At 37.8% G+C, this 19,000-nt stretch overlaps 1 protein-coding gene across 1 annotated transcript; it reads right to left on the reverse strand.

The window, feature by feature from the left end:
• Positions 1 to 309: 309 nt before the first annotated feature.
• Positions 310 to 18,653, reverse strand: LOC140040073 (uncharacterized). The gene is made up of 4 exons (XM_072085747.1): positions 18,523 to 18,653; positions 12,909 to 12,966; positions 1,220 to 12,529; positions 310 to 837 (listed from the first exon to the last, which is right to left on the reverse strand). Exons 1-4 carry the CDS (start codon positions 18,640 to 18,642, stop codon positions 389 to 391), a joined length of 11,937 nt encoding a protein of 3,978 aa, XP_071941848.1. The 5' UTR covers positions 18,643 to 18,653; the 3' UTR covers positions 310 to 388.
• Between the last annotated feature and the right edge of the window lie 347 nt (positions 18,654 to 19,000).

A 19,000-nucleotide genomic window follows, 5' to 3' on the forward strand; every position in this document is an offset into this window, starting at 1 on the left:
ATCAGTACTAACGGTACGCTGCAGGTTTGATTGCCATTTAACAATAGCAGAGACTTCTGAAAATACACCAACAACTTTTGGAGCCTCTTATGACCTTTTTAAAAACTATTTAAAAAAACTATCAATCTCATTCTGGATACCAAGTGACTATAGGAAAAATAAATACTGATCCATCTAGTGTACATTTAGCATTTATTTCTGCCTGTCGCGTGTGAAGAACGAATATGTAAAACAGTATTTTTTTGTAACACCACACGTTTTTCAAGATAAAAAATAATTCACAAAACCTTTTTAGTAAATTTTGGTTATTTTTATTGAAATTTTTATTATTTAAACAGTACAATTTTACATCAAGACTTTTTGTATTATTATTTTTTAAATATTTTAATTAGTGTGGACAGTACTTTTCGTCCGTGTTGTCTTGACAATCTTGCTGTTCGTCGCATCGCTTGCTTAAAGGAAGACAGACGTCATTATCACAAATCATCTCGTCAATAGTACAAGGTGCTTTACAGTGTTTCTCATCGTCACCATCCGGTATGCAATCAACATGCCCATCGCAAACTTTACCTTCCGATATACAATATCTACTTTTACATAAATATTGGCTTTTACTGCATTTGGCAGAACAGTGTAATTCGTCCTCTCCGGAATAGCAGTCCTTAAATCCGTTGCAAACTTTCTGATATGGTAAACATGACCTATCACACTGAAACTCTCCGTTTCGACAAATCGGGACGCAGTGTTTCTCGTCCTGCCTTTGCGCTAAACAATCGTACTGCCCATCACACACTTCACTGAAGGGTATACACAAACCGTCTCCGCACTGGAACTCGCCTATTTAGAGATAAAATATAACCAGTAAATACAATTTATATAAGTAAATACATTTATTTCCTCAACCACATCTAAAAAGTATTTTTATTGTAAAGTTGTTGAATAGGCTATTTAATGGAAAACAACCCGTTATTGATTTAAACAACTTAGATTAAAACAAATTTACCCGATAACATCGTAATTTTTTTTTAAAGCCCATTTGTATGGATTGAAATAAATAAGATTTCGGTTAAATTCAACTAAAAAATGGCTTGTTCAAATTTTGTTCAAAAAAAAAGTTCATTCTTATATAGCGCATAAGCAAGCTCTCAATGCGCTGAACATAACATATAAACACAATGCGGTACAGATAAAAAACAAGATAGTTTATTAAATCACTTACCAGTTTGACATCGATGTGAACAGTGCAACTCATCTTCACCCCATCCACAGTCATCAAACCCATCACACACTTTATCAAGAGGTATACATTTTTCATCTTGGCACTGGAACGTATTGACACATAGTGACGTACAGAATGCTTCATCTTCGCCATTACTAGAACAGTGCTTAACACCATCGCAAACTTTCTCCGAACTTATACACTCGCCACTAGTACATTGGAAGTCGCCGTTCTTGCAAATTGGTTCACAATTCCCTTCATCCGCATTGTTTGGGCAATCGGGGTTACCATCACACACCAGATAATAATCCAAACATATGTCATTCTGGCATTGAAACGAGCCGGATGGACAACTCGGAATACAGAGAAGTTCTTCTTCGCCGGCGTAACAGTCGAAAACAGTATCGCAAACTTTCTCTTTTGGGATGCACTCACCATTTCTACATTGAAATTCGTCATATTCGCATGTCATGTGACAGTGTTGCTCATCTTCACCGTCAGGTTGACAGTCTCGGTAACCATTACATATGTTATCGTTTGGAATACAAGAGCTGTTTTTACAACGGTACTCATGAAAACCGCAAAGTGGTTTACAGAGAGATTCATCCTCACCGTGTGATTCACAGTTATTGACTCCATCACAGACATGGATATACGGAATACACGAACCGTCTTTACATTGGAATTCGGTGTCGGCGCAGATTTGACCGCAGTTGAACTCGTCCTCTCCTCTAGGATGACAATGCCGAATACCATCACAAACCTGATAAGATATACATTCTCCGCTTAGGCATTGGAATTCTCTAGATCCGCACACAGGTCGACAGAACTTCTCATCTTCTCCGTCAGGCTTACAATCAATGTGATTATTACAGACTTTCTGATGCGGAATACAGGAACCGTCGTCGCATAAAAACTCACTGATCAAACAGGGGTTGTCACAATGCGCTTCGTCTATCCCTGAAGGGCAGTCGTCAAAACCATTGCATATCTCATCATACGATATACAAGATTTATCAAAACACTGTAGTTGACTTTTTTGGCAAACGGGAGTACAATGAAGTTCGTCGTATCCGTGTGGACAGTCCTTAACCCCATCGCATACTTGATCGTGATCTATGCATGTGAATTTATCTTTACATTGGAATTCAGTTTGGTCGCAGCTATGTATACAGTGCGTCTCGTCATCATTTCCGTACGGACAATCAACGATTCCATCGCAGACACTTGAGAACAGTATACACGTTCCGTCGTTGCAGACAAACTCCGTAGTTTTGCATTTAGAGAAGCAGTTTGTTTCATCCTCAATGGAGTTACCACAATCTTTAATACCATCGCATACTTTTTGTTTTGGTATACAAACACCGGAGTTGCATTGGAATTCACCTTTTGCACAATTTGATAAGCAGAATTCATCATCTCCAATAGGAAGACAATCGCGGACACCATCACAGACACGATCAGTCGAAATACAGTTTCCCTCTCTGCATCTGTATTCAGTTTTCTTGTCACACGGCCACTTACAATGTTGTTCATCTTCGCCATATGGACAATCTTTCTTACCGTCGCAAATATTTTCAAATAACACGCAGCTTCTATCTGGACATTGGAATTCATTTTTCTCACAAACTCTTAGGCAATGTTTTTCATCTTCGTTCTCTGGGCAGTGTTTATGGCCATCGCAAACTTGTTCAGTAGGAATACAAGAACCGTCTCGACACTGATGCTCACCGAATTCACAGACGCTCTTACAGACCTTTTCATCTTCACCGGATGGACAATCGATGATGCCATTACACAGCTTGTGAATGCTTATACATGGCCCATGTACACATGGAAACTCTTCCTTTTTACATCTTTGGTTGCAGTTAAGTTCGTCAGCGCCATGAGCACAGTCAACGTGCCCATTACACACTTGTTCACGAGTGATGCACGTGCCATCGTAAGGACAGAGGAAGTCATGACCAGTACATAGTGGATCACACGTCTTTTCATCTTCGCCTTCTGGTAAACAGTCTTTAACGTGATCGCACACTTTTGTGTACGGTATACATGTGTTGTTTCTACATTGGAAATGGCCCGGTTGGCATTTGAATTCACAGTTATGTTCGTCTTCGGAACCTGGACAGTCTTTGTAACCGTTACAAACTTTACTCTGCACAATAGACGATCCGTCAAAACATTGGAATTGTGTTGGAGAAGAAACTTGATCACAAAACTGCTCATCTTTCTGGGTTCCATAACAATCAACAATTGAATCACAAACTTGCGAATACAATATACAAGTACCGTCATCACACGAGTACTCGTTATGGCTGCATTTAAACTTGCAATTTTCTTCATCTATCCAACTTGGTTTACAGTCTGGTTGACCATCACATACCTTCTCTCGTGGTATACACTCTCCGTCAGGACATGTGAATTCTGTATCGACGCAATAAGTAGAACAATAAAATTCATCCTCACCGTCAGGCTTACAATCTTTAGCACCGTCGCATACAGTTTCATAATTTAGACAAGTTCCATCAAGGCAAACGAATTCACCATCGTCGCACGGTTTTATGCAATGCTTCTCATCTTCACCTGTAGGCTGGCAATGAATGGTACCATCACACACTTTATGCAAGTCAATACACGAACCATCTAAGCATTGGAATTGATGGTAAGTACACGCAGCGTGGCAGTTTGCTTCATCGTTGTCGCAGTTTGGTTCGGTATTACAAACGTTCTCAAAAGGTAGGCAAGAACCATCGTTACATTGGAATTCATGATATTGACATACTTGATCGCAACTGTGTTCATCCTCTCCGGTTGGTGCACAATCAGTCTTGCCATCACATACATCTGAATACGGTATACATGTTCCATCGGCACATTGGAATTGGTAAGGAGTACAGATAGGTAGGCAATGATGTTCATCTTCACCTTCAGGCCAACATTGTTTTTCACCATCACATACTTTACTAAATGGAATACACGTACCGTTGTGACATCGGAACTCCCCATAGTGACATTTCGATGCACAGTGATTTTCATCTTCTCCGCTGTAACCACAATCAAATTTACCATCACATACCTGTGCGTTGTGTATACACGTGTTGTCGGCGCACTGGAACTTAGTTGGTGAGCAGCGATGAGAACATGCGGTTTCGTCTTCGCCGCTTGGATAACAATCCATTACACCGTCACAAATATTTTGGTATGAGATACAAGAGAAATCGTTACATTGAAATTCATCCTTATGACATTCTGGCGCACAAACCTTTTCTTCTTCGCCCCAAGCACAATCCGCGTATCCATTACAGATTTGATCGAATGAAATACATTTTCCGTCTTTGCACTGAAACTCGCCCTTTCTACATTTGTGTTCACAGTTGTTTTCATCTTCGCCGTTTGAGCACTGTTGTTCTTTATCACATACGTGTTCGTATTGTATACATTTACCATCTAAACAGCTGAATTCATCATATAGACAAGGATGTTTACAATTATGTTCATCTTCCCCGCTGCCACGACAATCTTTATTTCCATTACAAAGTAAATCATTTTGAATACATGAACCATCCGGGCAGAGGAATTCGTGATGTCCGCATGGGCCCGAACAAAGTTTCTCATCTTCGGCTTCATGGCAGTCCGATACTCCATTGCAGAGGCTTGTAATTGAAATACAAACACCGTTCAAACATCTAAATTTCCCAACGTTGCATTCAAATTGACAGAATATTTCATCCAGACCGGACGGCCAGCAGTCTACCTTACCATCACAGACATTGTTTGGGTTGAGACACTTACCGCTCGGGCATCGAAATTGATGGAATGGACATGGAGATTCACAGAAACTTTCATCTTCGCCGTCAGGCTCGCAATCTATATAATGATTACAAACATCAGATTCTCTTAAGCATTTACCGTCGTTACACACGAATTTACCTTCACAGTTTGAGACACAGTTCTTCTCGTCATCGCCGGTATCACTGCAGTCCATCACGCCGTCGCAAACCTTCTGAAACGGCAAACAAGTCCCGTCCTCACAATGATACTCCCCGGCTTCACATACGTAAAAGCAATGAGTTTCGTCGTCCCCGAGTAAACAGTCCTGATGGCCGTCGCAGATTTTAGATTTGGATAGACAACGCCCATCGCACGGGAATTGGTAGCGATTACATTTATGTTGACAATTTAATTCGTCTTCACCGTCTTCACAATCATTATAGGCGTTGCAAAGGTTACTAGAGTGAATACATGTACCATCTATACATTGGAATTCATCGGGTTTGCACAAAGCAATACAGTGGTCCTCATCTTCTCCATGCGGAAGACAATGTATTACGCCATCACACACCTCATGCGTAAAGATACAACTTCCGGAATGACATTGGAACTGATCAGACGGACACGGTGCTCGGCAACCTAATTCGTCTTCGTTATGTGGACAATCATGCACGCCATCACAAACCTTTGATTTTGGGATGCAATCGAATTTACAGGCATATTCTTCTGTTTGGCAATTTGGCTTACAGTTTTGTTCGTCTTCTTTTGCGTGTAAACAGTCAATGGTTCCATCACATACTCGCTTGTAATCAATACAAGTGCCGTCTAAGCACTGAAACTCCTCGTGTTTACACGGAGAATGGCAAAACTTTTCATCATCTCCTCCAGGAAAGCAATCAACAGTTCCGTCACATAATTTATCAAATGGTAAACATTGTCCATCCGGACAAATTGAATCATGAACACCGCATATAAAGTTACAATTTAACTCATCTTCGCCTCCGGTACAATCTTTTACCGCATTACATACTTTTGCTTGGTCTAGACATTCACCATTATAGCACTGAAACTTGTATTCACACGGTGCTTTGCAGTAGTCTTCATCTTCCCCGTACGGTAAGCAGTCAATATTGTGGTCACATACGTTATCGTAGGAGATACATGATCCATCGCTGCATTGGAATTCCCCAGAGTGACAGTCGGGGCGACAGTGATTTTCATCATCGTTTGTATATTCGCAGTCAATCTTACCGTCACAAACCTTGCTAAACTCAATACACGTTCCGTCGTTACATTTGAATTCTTTATGTTCACAGTTCGGTGTACAATGTAGTTCGTCTTCACAAGATGGATGACAATCTGCGTGCCCATCACATATCTGATTGAAATCAATACAAGTCCCATCTATGCATTGGAACGACCCTGGATGACAATGACTGTGACAATGTAATTCGTCGTCCCCATTTGGCACGCAATCTTGCTCACCGTTACAGACTTTACTTAAAGGAATACATTTTTTATTAAGGCATTGGAATTCATCGAATTGACATTTAGAAAGACAGATATCTTCATCATCACCCGACTCGGGACAATCTCGAATTTTATTGCATACTTTTGATCTTGGAAGACAACTACCATCGGCGCATTGATACTGGTCCTCACGACATGTTGGGTTACAATGAAGTTCGTCTTCGTGTCCGCTCGGACAATCTACAGCACCATTACAAACGTCATCGTATAGAATACAGGAACCATCAATACACTGGAAATGTCCGGGTTCGCAAATCGGTCGACAATTCTTTTCATCGTCTCCATGGTGACAATGTTTGACCCCATCACAAACGCGCACTTGTAAAATGCATTCACCCGATGAACATTGGAACTCGTCATCGCGACATGGTCTTAAACAAAACTGTTCGTCTTCTCCTCCTTTGCAGTCGTTTTTTCCGTCACATACATTAGTTATTGCGATACATGTTCTATTGAGGCATTGGAATTGATCTGGTAAGCAGATAGGATTACAGTTTAATTCATCTGCTGATGTGAACAGGCAGTCAATAACACCATCACACACTTTATAGTTTATGATACAGACACCTTCAGGACATGAGAATTGATTGTAACTGCACCTTGGATTACACAATGCTTCATCCTCCGCACCTACACACGATATATGTCCGTCACAGATTTTCGAATATGGTTGACATGTACCATCGTTACAATGGAAATCACTGGAACCACATTTTGAATAGCAATTATGTTCATCATCTGCATCAGGCCAGCAGTCTTTTACCCCATTACACACTTGGTCGTTACTTATACATGTTCCATTCTTGCACACGTATTGTGTTTCGGTGCATGGCTTTTTGCAATTCCATTCGTCATCTCCAGTGATTGGACAATTTTTGTACCCATTGCATAGTTTGTATTTTGAAATGCATGTACCGTCTCTACATAGATATTCCTTACTGTCGCATTGTGGAGAGCAACTTGCTTCGTCTTTACCGGAAGGACAATCTTGGTTCGAATCGCACACATGATCGATTGTTATACATGTTTTGTCTTCGCATTGGAACTCATCAGTACGGCAATTAGGAAAACAGTTTAATTCATCTTCTTTAAATAGAGGGCAGTTAGGATAACCATCACAGATATTCTCATAGTCAACACACGTTCCATCTTTACACTGTAACTGACCGCGTTGACATACCGGATGACAGTTTAATTCGTCTTCACCAAATAGTTTACAGTCTTTTGTTCCATCGCAAACATTTTTAAATGGAAGACAAAGCCCATCAAAACATTGGAACTGTTCTGTTTTACATGGCGGAGAGCAGTTTTTCTCATCTTCACCTGCAGGTTGACAGTCAGTGTTACCATCACAGACGCGGTTGTATGAAATGACAGTTCCATCGAAACACTGAAAATAATGATGAGGTACAGATGGTATACAGTTTTCTTCATCTTCTCCATCCGGGTAACAATCTACGTGTGAATCGCATACGCTAGAATAAGGTAAACATGACCAATCACGACAGGAATACTCGGTAAGATGACAGTTATAATCACAATGTTGTTCATCGTCAGAACTTGCACAATCATTATTTCCATCACAGACTTTATGTATCCCAATACACGTTCCATCCGCACACTGGAACTCATCAGAAAGACAGATCTTCTTACAGTAACTTTCATCCTCACCTTCAGCACAATCGATCACAAAATCGCATATTTTCTCATAAGGAACACAGAGACTGGAATTGCACCATAAATCTCCAACAGAACATTTTGTTAGACAGTCTTCTTCGTCGTCACCAAAGCGAGGACAGTCTTTATTACCGTCACAAACCATTTCTTTATTAATGCAAGAACCGTCTCGACATGTGTACTTGCCTTTTTGACAAGGCTTATCGCAATGTAGTTCGTCTTCACCAGTAGGGCAATCTTGGAGACCATCACAAACACGATTTAATGAAAGGCATTCTCTATTACTGCAGATAAATTCGTGATCACACACGGGAAAACAGTCAGTCTCATCTTCGCCACCATCGCAATCTTTCTTGCCATCACATACGATAGAATCCGGTAAACAAACCCCATATGAACATTGGAATTCTGCAGCCTTACAGCCTGGAGTGCAAAACAGCTCGTCTTCATTTGTTGAACAGTCTTTTTCACCATTACATACGTCAGGTAGAGGAATACATAGCCCGTCAAGACATTGATATTGATTTGCTTTACAAGGTGGGTGACAATGTGCTTCATCATCTCCTGTTACTGGACAGTCTTTCATTCCATTGCAAATAAGTTCACGATAAATACAAGTACCATCAATACACTTGTGTTGGTCAGCATCGCAATTAGATTGGCAATTCGATTCATCAGCGCTGTTCGATGCTCTGGCTTCTTCTAAACAATCTGGTTTACCATCGCAAACTAAACTATACGCAATACATTTACCGTTCGGACATTGGAATTCTTTGCATATTGGTCGACAGTTCATTTCGTCTTTTGCATGTGTGCAGTCTTCTTTGCCGTCACAAACTTTGGAAAAGTGAATGCATTGGCCGTCACTACATTGGAATTGTTGATGTGAGCAATGAGCGTGACAATTCCATTCATCTTCGCCATGTGGACAATCGTGATTGCTATCGCACAAGAACTCATTTGGAACACATGAATCATCATTACAACGGAAATGGCCATTACTACATTCAGTCTGGCAATGTTGTTCATCTTCGGCACCTGGCCAGCAATCTTTCTTACCATCACATATTCTCCAATAGTTAATACAAGTACCGTCAGGACAACGTAGTTCACCGTTAAAACAGTTATGACAGTCGACTTCGTCTTCTTCCCACGTACAATCAGGAATATTGTCGCATTGTTTCGATAAATCAATACATGTTCCATCATTGCATTTAAATTCATTGTGTGAACAGCCGCAATTCTTTTCATCTTCACCCCAAGCACAGTCATTTTGACCGTTACACACTTTTGAACTAGAAATGCACGATTCATCTTTGCATTCGAATTCGTATTGTGAACACCGACAGTCTATCTCGTCTTCGCCCCAGGAACAGTCGCTATGACCATCACATATTTTGGATTTAGGAATACAGGAGCCATCTTTACATTCAAATTCGTGACTGGTACATTCACAATCTTTCTCGTCTTCACCCCAGGAACAGTCGCTATGACCATCACATGTTTTAGATTTAGGAATACAGGAGCCATCTTTACATTCAAATTCGTGACTGGTACATTCACAATCTTTCTCGTCTTCACCCCAGGAACAGTCGCTGCGACCATCACATATTTTAGATTTAGGAATACAAGAGCCATCTTTACATTCAAACTCATGACTGGTACATCCACAATCATTCTCGTCTTCGTCCCAGGAACAGTCGTTGTGACCATCACATCTTTTAGATTTAGGAATACAGGCGCCATCTTTACATTGGAACTCGTGACTGGTACATTCACAATCTTTCTCGTCTTCGCCCCAGGAACAGTTGCTATGACCATCACATATTTTAGATTTAGGAATACAGGAGTCATCTTTACATTCAAACTCGTGGCTGGTACATCCACAATCTTGTTCGTCTTCGCCCCAGGAACAGTCGCTATGACCATCACATATTTTAGATTTAGGAATACAGGAGCCATCTTTACATTCAAACTCGTGACTGGTACATTCACAATCTTTCTCGTCTTCGTCCCAGGAACAGTCGCTATGACCATCACATATTTTAGATTTAGGAATACAGGAGCCATCTTTACATTCGAACTCGTGGCTGGTACATCCACAATCTTGTTCGTCTTCGCCCCAGGAACAGTCACTATAACCATCACATATTTTAGATTTAGGAATACAGGAGCCATCTTTACATTCAAACTCGTGACTGGTACATCCACAATCTTGTTCGTCTTCGCCCCAGGAACAGTCGCTATGACCATCACATATTTTAGATTTAGGAATACAGGAGCCATCTTTACATTCAAACTCGTGGCTGGTACACTCACAATCTTTCTCATCTTCGTCCCAGGAACAGTCGCTGCGACCATCACATATTTTAGATTTAGGAATACAGGAGCCATCTTTACATTTAAACTCGTGGCTGGTACATTCACAATCTTTCTCGTCTTCGCCCCAGGAACAGTCGCTACGACCATCACATATTTTAGATTTAGGAATACAGGAGCCATCTTTACATTCAAACTCATGACTGGTACATTCACAATCTTTATCATCTTCGCCCCAGGAGCAGTCGCTATGACCATCACATATTTTAGATTTAGGAATACAGGAGCCATCTTTGCATTCAAACTCGTGACTGGTACATCCACAATCTTTCTCGTCTTCGCCCCAGGAACAGTCGCTATGACCATCACATATTTTAGATTTAGAAATGCAGGAGCCATCTTTGCATTCAAACTCGTGGCTGATACATCCACAATCATTCTCGTCTTCGCCCCAGGAACAGTCGCTGCGACCATCACATATTTTAGATTTAGGAATACAGGAGCCATCTTTACATTCAAACTCGTGGCTGGTACATTCACAATCTTTCTCGTCTTCGCCCCAGGAACAGTCGCTACGACCATCACATATTTTAGATTTAGGAATACAGGAGCCATCTTTACATTCAAACTCGTGGCTGGCACATCCACAATCTTGTTCGTCTTCGCCCCAGGAACAGTCGCTATGACCATCGCATCTTTTAGATTTAGGAATACAGGAGCCATCTTTACATTCAAACTCGTGACTGGTACATCCACAATCTTTCTCATCTTCGCCCCATGAGCAGTCGCTATGACCATCACATATTTTAGATTTAGGAATACAGGAGCCATCTTTACATTCATACTCGTGACTGGTACATTCACAATCTTTCTCGTCTTCGTTCCAGGAACAGTCGCTATGACCATCGCATCTTTTAGATTTAGGAATACAGGAGCCATCTTTGCATTCAAACTCGTGACTGGTACATCCACAATCTTGTTCGTCTTCACCCCAGGAACAGTCGCTGCGACCATCACATATTTTAGATTTAGGAATACATGAGCCATCTTTACATTCAAACTCGTGACTGGTACATTCACAATCTTTCTCGTCTTCACCCCAGGAACAGTCGCTACGACCATCACATATTTTAGATTTAGGAATACAGGAGCCATCTTTACATTCAAACTCGTGGCTGGTACATTCACAATCTGTCTCGTCTTCACCCCAGGAACAGTCGCTACGCCCATCACATACTTCAGATTTAGGAATACAGGAGCTATCTTTGCATTCAAACTCGTGACTGGTACAACCGCACTCTAATTCGTCCTCACCCCAGGAACAGTCATCATAACCATTACACACTTTAATTTCTGGAATACAGTTTCCGTTTTTGCATTCAAATTCATAGTTTGTACAGGCACAGTTCTTTTCATCTTCACCCCATATGCAATCTTTGTAGCCATCACACTGTTTAGATGTTGGGATACAATCATCATTGCTACACCTAAATTCCTTACAATCACAGTTTTGCTCGTCTTCCTCGCTGATACAGTCCACAGTCCCATCACACAGCCAACTTTTATCAATACACGCACCTTCCTTGCACCTAAACTGATCTTTAAGGCAAATATTAGTAGTACACACTTGTTCGTTTTCGTCATCATGTTTAGGACAATCCAAAACACCGTCGCAAAGCCAGAAAGATTCTATACATCTGCCACCTTCACACAAAAATCTTCCGCCAGGGCATGCCTTTCTGCCCGAGCATTCTTTTTCGCTTTCATCTTCGTGGCCACTGCAATCGGGTATTCCGTCACATGTGAATTCGTAAGGTAAACACACGCCGTCGTTGCATTGAAATGGACACGTGGGTTGATAGCCTCGTTGATGAATACTCCTGCATGTTTCATCGTGTTCATCGCCGTGATCATGGCAGTGCGGCACGTTGTCACAAAGGTGGCGCAAGCTCAAACACGTGTTATCATCCGAACATGAAAACCCGGATATTCCATTGTCAAGACTACATAAATCTGTAAACATAAACAACATACGTTATGCATACAAGTGTAACCTAGTTTAACTAAATGAAAAACCTTACACGTGTAAACATCAATACAGATTACACGTGATTTATTATGGAGGGACACCAACCTGACAACACTATTACTTTAAGATACTCAATTAAATGGAGTTTCTTGTAGTAGTTTTATAAATTTTAGGAAATGTGTGGGTTTCATCTTGCAGTAATGTTATAGTTTATGACTTTCTACATCTTTTATTTACAATAAAGACGACCACATTTTATAATAATGTTATTAAAGTCAGAAATTGAACATGATGTCAAATCAGTGTTACGTGTCGTGGAGTAGGAATCATACAGTGTATTAAAGAGGCACACGGTATACTTACCCACTCGATAGTTTAAAAGAGAAAATAACCCGCCATTAGTACGCTTCGCTGTTACGTTCTGTAAATGAATTGAAATGGATGACCTTTATTCACTGGTTTATATAATTATAATAATATCCTGGATTTATAAAGTGCCTAATGTTGTGAAACGTTTAAGCGCTGTACAAGCCACTAAAAAAAAATGATAAACCCAAACCAAAGTTTTTTTTCATTTGCATTTTAATAAATTAATAGGAAACATTATCCAGTTGTGTAGCGGTCTACATTATTTTTTATGAACAAAACTTGAATTTTATTTGTCTAAATCATTTTAATTAAAATTATATAACGCCCTCTATAATAGCAGCCCATACGTTATAACAAGTACGCCCTCTATACCGTCACACAACTAATGTTCTCCCTCTAGCGGTGTAGGAAGTTTTACCATTTTTTGAAAAAACAAGACTATATTGTGTCTTTCGCTGATATACGTTTACCTAAAATAAAATAAAAAATAATATGCTGAAATGTATCAGCGACCGGGATTTTATTGAAAACGATTAAAAGAGCAAGGGTAGAAAATATAATCATCTCGGTTTGCAGTTATTGAATTATTCACTTGGTTGTTATAATTTAATTTTTGAATCAGGTATTGTACCACATTAGTGTACCAAAATTATAGCCCCTATTTACAAAGATGCTGATAATTACATAGGGATGACTTTACTCAGTTGTATATGGACATATTTACGGTCATTATTATTTTATGGTGCAAGAATACCAGGGTGAAGAGGAAATTCAGAGATGGTTACTCAACAAATGAAACATATATTCGTACTCCATTCTTTATTAATTATATTTACATAAAAAACTACTACAAGAAAGCGTTTGACCGATCTTTGTGGAGTAACTGAATACCATGTAGTATAATGGTAAAGTCATTTAGAAGTCTTGTGTTAAATGCAATGGTTAATTTCTTTCTATGCAAAGTTTTAGTACGACAAAAAAACTTGTCCCCACTTTTATTTGTTATTTATCTTTAGGTTATAAGTGATTTCAGAAAAGCTAATAAAAGATTTGGAAAAACTGCACACGCGGGTTTATAGAAAACCAACAGGCATAAACTTATTACTGCGCTACGATAGTCACGTTGTATACGCAAGTATAAAATGTCCCTCATTTAACTATATAAAATCGGGCATACATGCTATAATCGTCTCATTTTTTAAATTATGAATGTGACAATTATTTAAGGAAGATTTAAGCTAGAGCTTGAAAAACCCGGATGAACTACTAACCACCATCATACAGAACTTAAAACCAACATACAGCAATAACACTACAGAAATTGAAACAGATAAAATTGAAATACCAGTCCAAATAATCATCAAAGAAAAGAAATCTGCAAACTCGGCGAAACAACAACTAAGCCAACTAAGTAACAATATCAATAAAACATTGTCCCTATATTTACACGTAGAAAAGTTAATAATGTTAATAACATTATTGAAGTTGAAAGAAAACCAACTATAATATACATTTGAATGTGTGATGCAAGTTATGTTGGATGTACATGCCGACATCTCTACCAATGCATTACTAGGACGCAAACGATTATTGTACTGCTGACGAGAAATGGTTCTCGAAACATGTCACTCAAGAGAGTTCCTTTTTATGTAGCTGAATATGTGGAAACGACCAAATATAAAAAGAAAGGCATTAACATTGAGGGGGGTGTTACGAAAATGGACGTGGTACTCTAGGGAAAAGCAACTGAGGAGGAGGCGAACAAACTGGTAGTAGGCCTAGGGAATAACAATACTATAACGGCCCTACTGAAAAAAAACCCAGATCGAGCACCATTGAAGTAAATATGAATTTAATATTTTATTTAAAATACTACGATCATTCATGTTTGTTTTGATGCAGTTAGGTGAATATGTTGAAACAACAAAATACAGAAGGAAAGTTTAAAACTTGAGGAAGGTTGCACAATAATGGACGTGGTACTATGGGAGCGACTGAGGAATTACATTGAAGTATGTATAAATTTTATATATTATTTAATATACTATGATCATGCATATTTGTTTTCCCTTTTATGTAGCTAGGTGAATATGTTAAAACCACCAAGTACAAAAGAAAAATCTTAGCACTAAAAAAAATGAATGGACAAGAAATATGCTATGCAAATTAGCTTTGACAGAATTCATACCGAAAGTAATACTACAAGGATTATTTTAATGTGTGTAATGTGTGTGTGTTTTAAAGATATATTGTCCCCCTGAAAAATATTTTTTATTTCAAAATTGTTTTTGAATGTGTCATTTTATTGTCACATAATAGTAGTTATTCACGTTAACCAAACAATTATTTACCTGAAAAAATACTTAAATTGTCTGTCAGAAAATGGTTTTTGGGTTATAATTAAACGTTTCTTTTATCTTTTTATACGTGAATAACAATTTTTTTTTGTTTGTTACAGAAGTGAATAACTTTTGTATTTGAAGTAAAATACAAGAATTGTGCAATTGAAATTGAAAAATAAAAAATACTGAATCTGTAAAAGATGACGTGCTTATTAAATAATTTAAATCAAAATGATCTAAACAATATTACTTTATTATACTAAACAGGTTCAATTTCTGTCACTTTAGTTTATTTTATTGCTAAGGTCAAGTCTGGGGGTCACTTCATCAAGCCTAGATGCTTCAAGTGTGAAACAATTGTATCCTATTACAAACAAAAACTTTAATATTATATGAACTGTTTTGATAATAATTCAATGATTATCTGACAGCGAATCACAGTATTATTTATCGGTCTAGATTGACAGTCAAATGGGACTCATTGTAAATAACAGAAATATTGTTTTGAGTATTTGACAGTGAATTATTATAATACTAGCCTAGGTTGACAGCAAGAACAAAGTCATTATTTATTGAACAAGATTTTACAGATTACTGTCTACATGCATCTATATAATACTGTATTATCAGCAATTTTTGTCATAGACTCTTCTCCCAGATATGCTTTGGGGTTTGTAATTTTAGCATGACCCGTCCTAGTTTACACATTGTCAAAAACATCGGCCTCTAGAACTGCTGCTTGCTTATAGCTTCTGAATGAGTAGTCCTCTTGGGACGTAGCTGGCAAAAGCAGAAGCGTGAAAAATTCGGTTAACAAGCACGCCCTCTATATCGTCACACAGCAACGTTCACGGCGCGGTCTGAAATGTAGTAATATATTCTCCAAAAATTGCCTCGCATATTAGCTGTTAAAATTAATATCCAGTATATAAAGATACATAATAATCAGATTTGGTCTGAATGGATCACCCTTGTTAAATATTTTTTTGGAGGGAGACCTTCAAATTTTGTACCTTCCTGGGTTTTGCCTCGTTTATTATTTATATTTAAATTTTTATTTTGTTTACCTTGAAAGAGAGAAAGAAATAAATGTTATGAATGAAAAAAAAATTCTTTATGAGCTGTTTCCTATTTGTGTCATGCTAACTGGTCATAATGTGTGTCTTTAATATTAGGTCCTTTCTTAAGAGTGCCGCGAGTGGATAGTTTGAATATCATTAACAGTATCAATTTTGAAATTAAAGTCCCAGCAAATGGAATGTGCATATTATAATCGATATTCACGACCTGATAATAATAATACCATGGATCCAGATCAGACTTATTTTTAGCCCATGTGGGCCACCCATAATTCAAACGGTACCGGTACTACTGTACTATTAACTATTCCAGATGTTCCTCTGGAGTGAGCAAGAGTTTGAGACTGAAAACAAATGATAAAAGGACGTTATCTAAATCGTCAGGAATACTAAATTAAATGGAATGTTAATTAAATTTTCTTCCTTTCGAAATACATGGGAATCCGTTCAGAATCTGAATTCTACTACTCTTAAATATATAGATACTAATCCTGTGAGAATTACTGGGAAAGGTAAAGGTGTTTGAATTTGGATGATAAATGGAGTAATTGGTACAAATATGGCTAAAATATTTATCATAAATATACATATATTTTTGACTTAATTTTTTATTTTACTGTTTTTGCAAGTTGTAAAGAATTCTGTATGCATGTTTTAACGTTTTAATTTCTATAGGACCATATGTAAAACAGGTGATACATCTACACCTGATATGTTTTTATCCTGTATTATTTTGTATAACTGTTGGTATTATCCATATGAATAATTATTCTCATCACTGTTCGATTTGTTCGATTTTCTTAGAATAAAAATATTAAGCAACACATTACTTTTGTAAAATATAAAGGGAATTGAATTGAATAGTCGGTTGTGTATGTTGCGATATTTATTGTTGTAAAGTCTATAAATAAAATTGTTATACAAATGACAATTATATAAATTATTCACAATATTTTTAATTTAAATGAATTATAATAAAAATGTTGCACAAAGGACAATCCAAAAAATTATTTGTAAATACTGTCTAAAAATTGAACCCTGGTCAGCACCAGTTTCGGGCGCCCCATACTGTAGGAAAAAAATCTCAGTAAGCATTACTGATATTAGATAAAGCTAGATATGTGTCTATCTGTATCAGATTTTGGAAGGGTTAGCGTATATTGTGAAGTGTGGTCTTTTGTGTGACGCAAAATTAATTAATTTGCATATTTGCCACATGTGGATATGTGTAAAATAGACGAGATATTTGTGAAAGGTGGTTTAGTTTCAGTTGAATTAAAGTGAACGTTACCAAATACCTCGTGATTCGTATTCATTGGTTAATCATAACACTACGAAGGCCTAGTACAATTACATGTCATAGAATAGAGTTTCAATAACATTTATTTCATAATGGTCAATATTAAACATATTTAAAATAGCATTATAATATCATGCTACATATAAATAAATCACAAAATAGCGTAGCGTTAACGAATCTTTTGTTTAATATCCGACTTGTTGATTTTGTGCATTTTAAGTTAATTCTGCTAAATGCAAGAAATGGGCGAGTTGATTTTAATAATTTTTGGAAACCTCATTTTACTAAGTTTTATTCGGAATAAACAGTTGCAATTTCGCTCATTATCATTCCTTCATTCCATTTTAAAGAATGTTGGTTCATATTGAATACTCATTGTTTTATGGTAGTTGTCTGTCTAACTAAATTCATACATCGCCCCTTTGTATAATACCGTACGTGGCATTTTGTGTAATTAGTCAACGTCACCTGGACCTAGTGAAAACATAAATTACAATATCCCCGCATGCGCACAATGAAATAACATGACGTATTCCTACGCCACCACAATTACTAAAACAAATTTAATAGTTTAAGGTATTAACTAATCGTTTACCATTTGATTTATATTTTATTAAATTTTATTTTAGGGACACATTGGAAATAAATTTGCTTTGTACTTTTTAATAAATAAATAAAATATATGAGACACAAATCAAATAAATCGATACACAGTAATTTGGTGCCTGCTAACTATTGCGAACTGAGACCAACCCACCACGCTTCGGATTGTCGTTACGCTATCGCGCCATATATTTCGTTACGCTGTCGGACCAATATCCACAAAATCATTGCTATTGTTATTCTAGTCACTAAATGATTAATAAAATAAAAATGCTTAGGCCTACCTTATTGTCTTTCTTATATGAACGTTGTACAAATGCTTGGTTAATGGAAGCGGTCGTTGTTAGTAAAACGATGAAATAGAGCATACACGCCTGGGCTAGTTTTACCACAGTCCCGTCCATCTTCCTACGAGACGAATGCCGTAATGCTTCTGTGTAAATTAACACCATGCATGCCGTATGCAAATTAACTACCACACTTGTGACACTCGCGAAATTAGCATATCACGGAATGTTATGAATGAATTGTACCAAGAAAAAATGTCAACAGTATGGGTTGCAAACGCTGTTTGATTATTTTCACATTGTTGCTGTTTGTTTCAATTGTTTGTACACAATCAACAACTGACAAGAATGGCTTCAACGTTAGTATGTTTATGTTGTCTATGCTTCATTGATATTAACTATACTTAGGTACATATTAAATGCTATAGAGTAAACTAGACGAATATAAAATGGATCACCGTCATTAAAGGCAAAG

This window comes from Antedon mediterranea, chromosome 2, assembly GCF_964355755.1.
Source record: "Antedon mediterranea chromosome 2, ecAntMedi1.1, whole genome shotgun sequence".
Lineage (NCBI taxonomy): Eukaryota > Metazoa > Echinodermata > Crinoidea > Comatulida > Antedonidae > Antedon > Antedon mediterranea.

Bases quoted from the DNA above. Each gene is read 5' to 3' on its own strand.
- LOC140040073 (XM_072085747.1), bottom strand. From the start codon at position 18,642: ATGGACGGGACTGTGGTAAAACTAGCCCAGGCGTGTATGCTCTATTTC. The intron at 12,530-12,908 runs GTAAGTATACCG...TTATGTTTACAG, and splicing joins TCTTTTAAACTATCGAGTGG to ATTTATGTAGTCTTGACAAT. The intron at 838-1,219 runs GTAAGTGATTTA...ATCTCTAAATAG, and splicing joins TTCACATCGATGTCAAACTG to GCGAGTTCCAGTGCGGAGAC.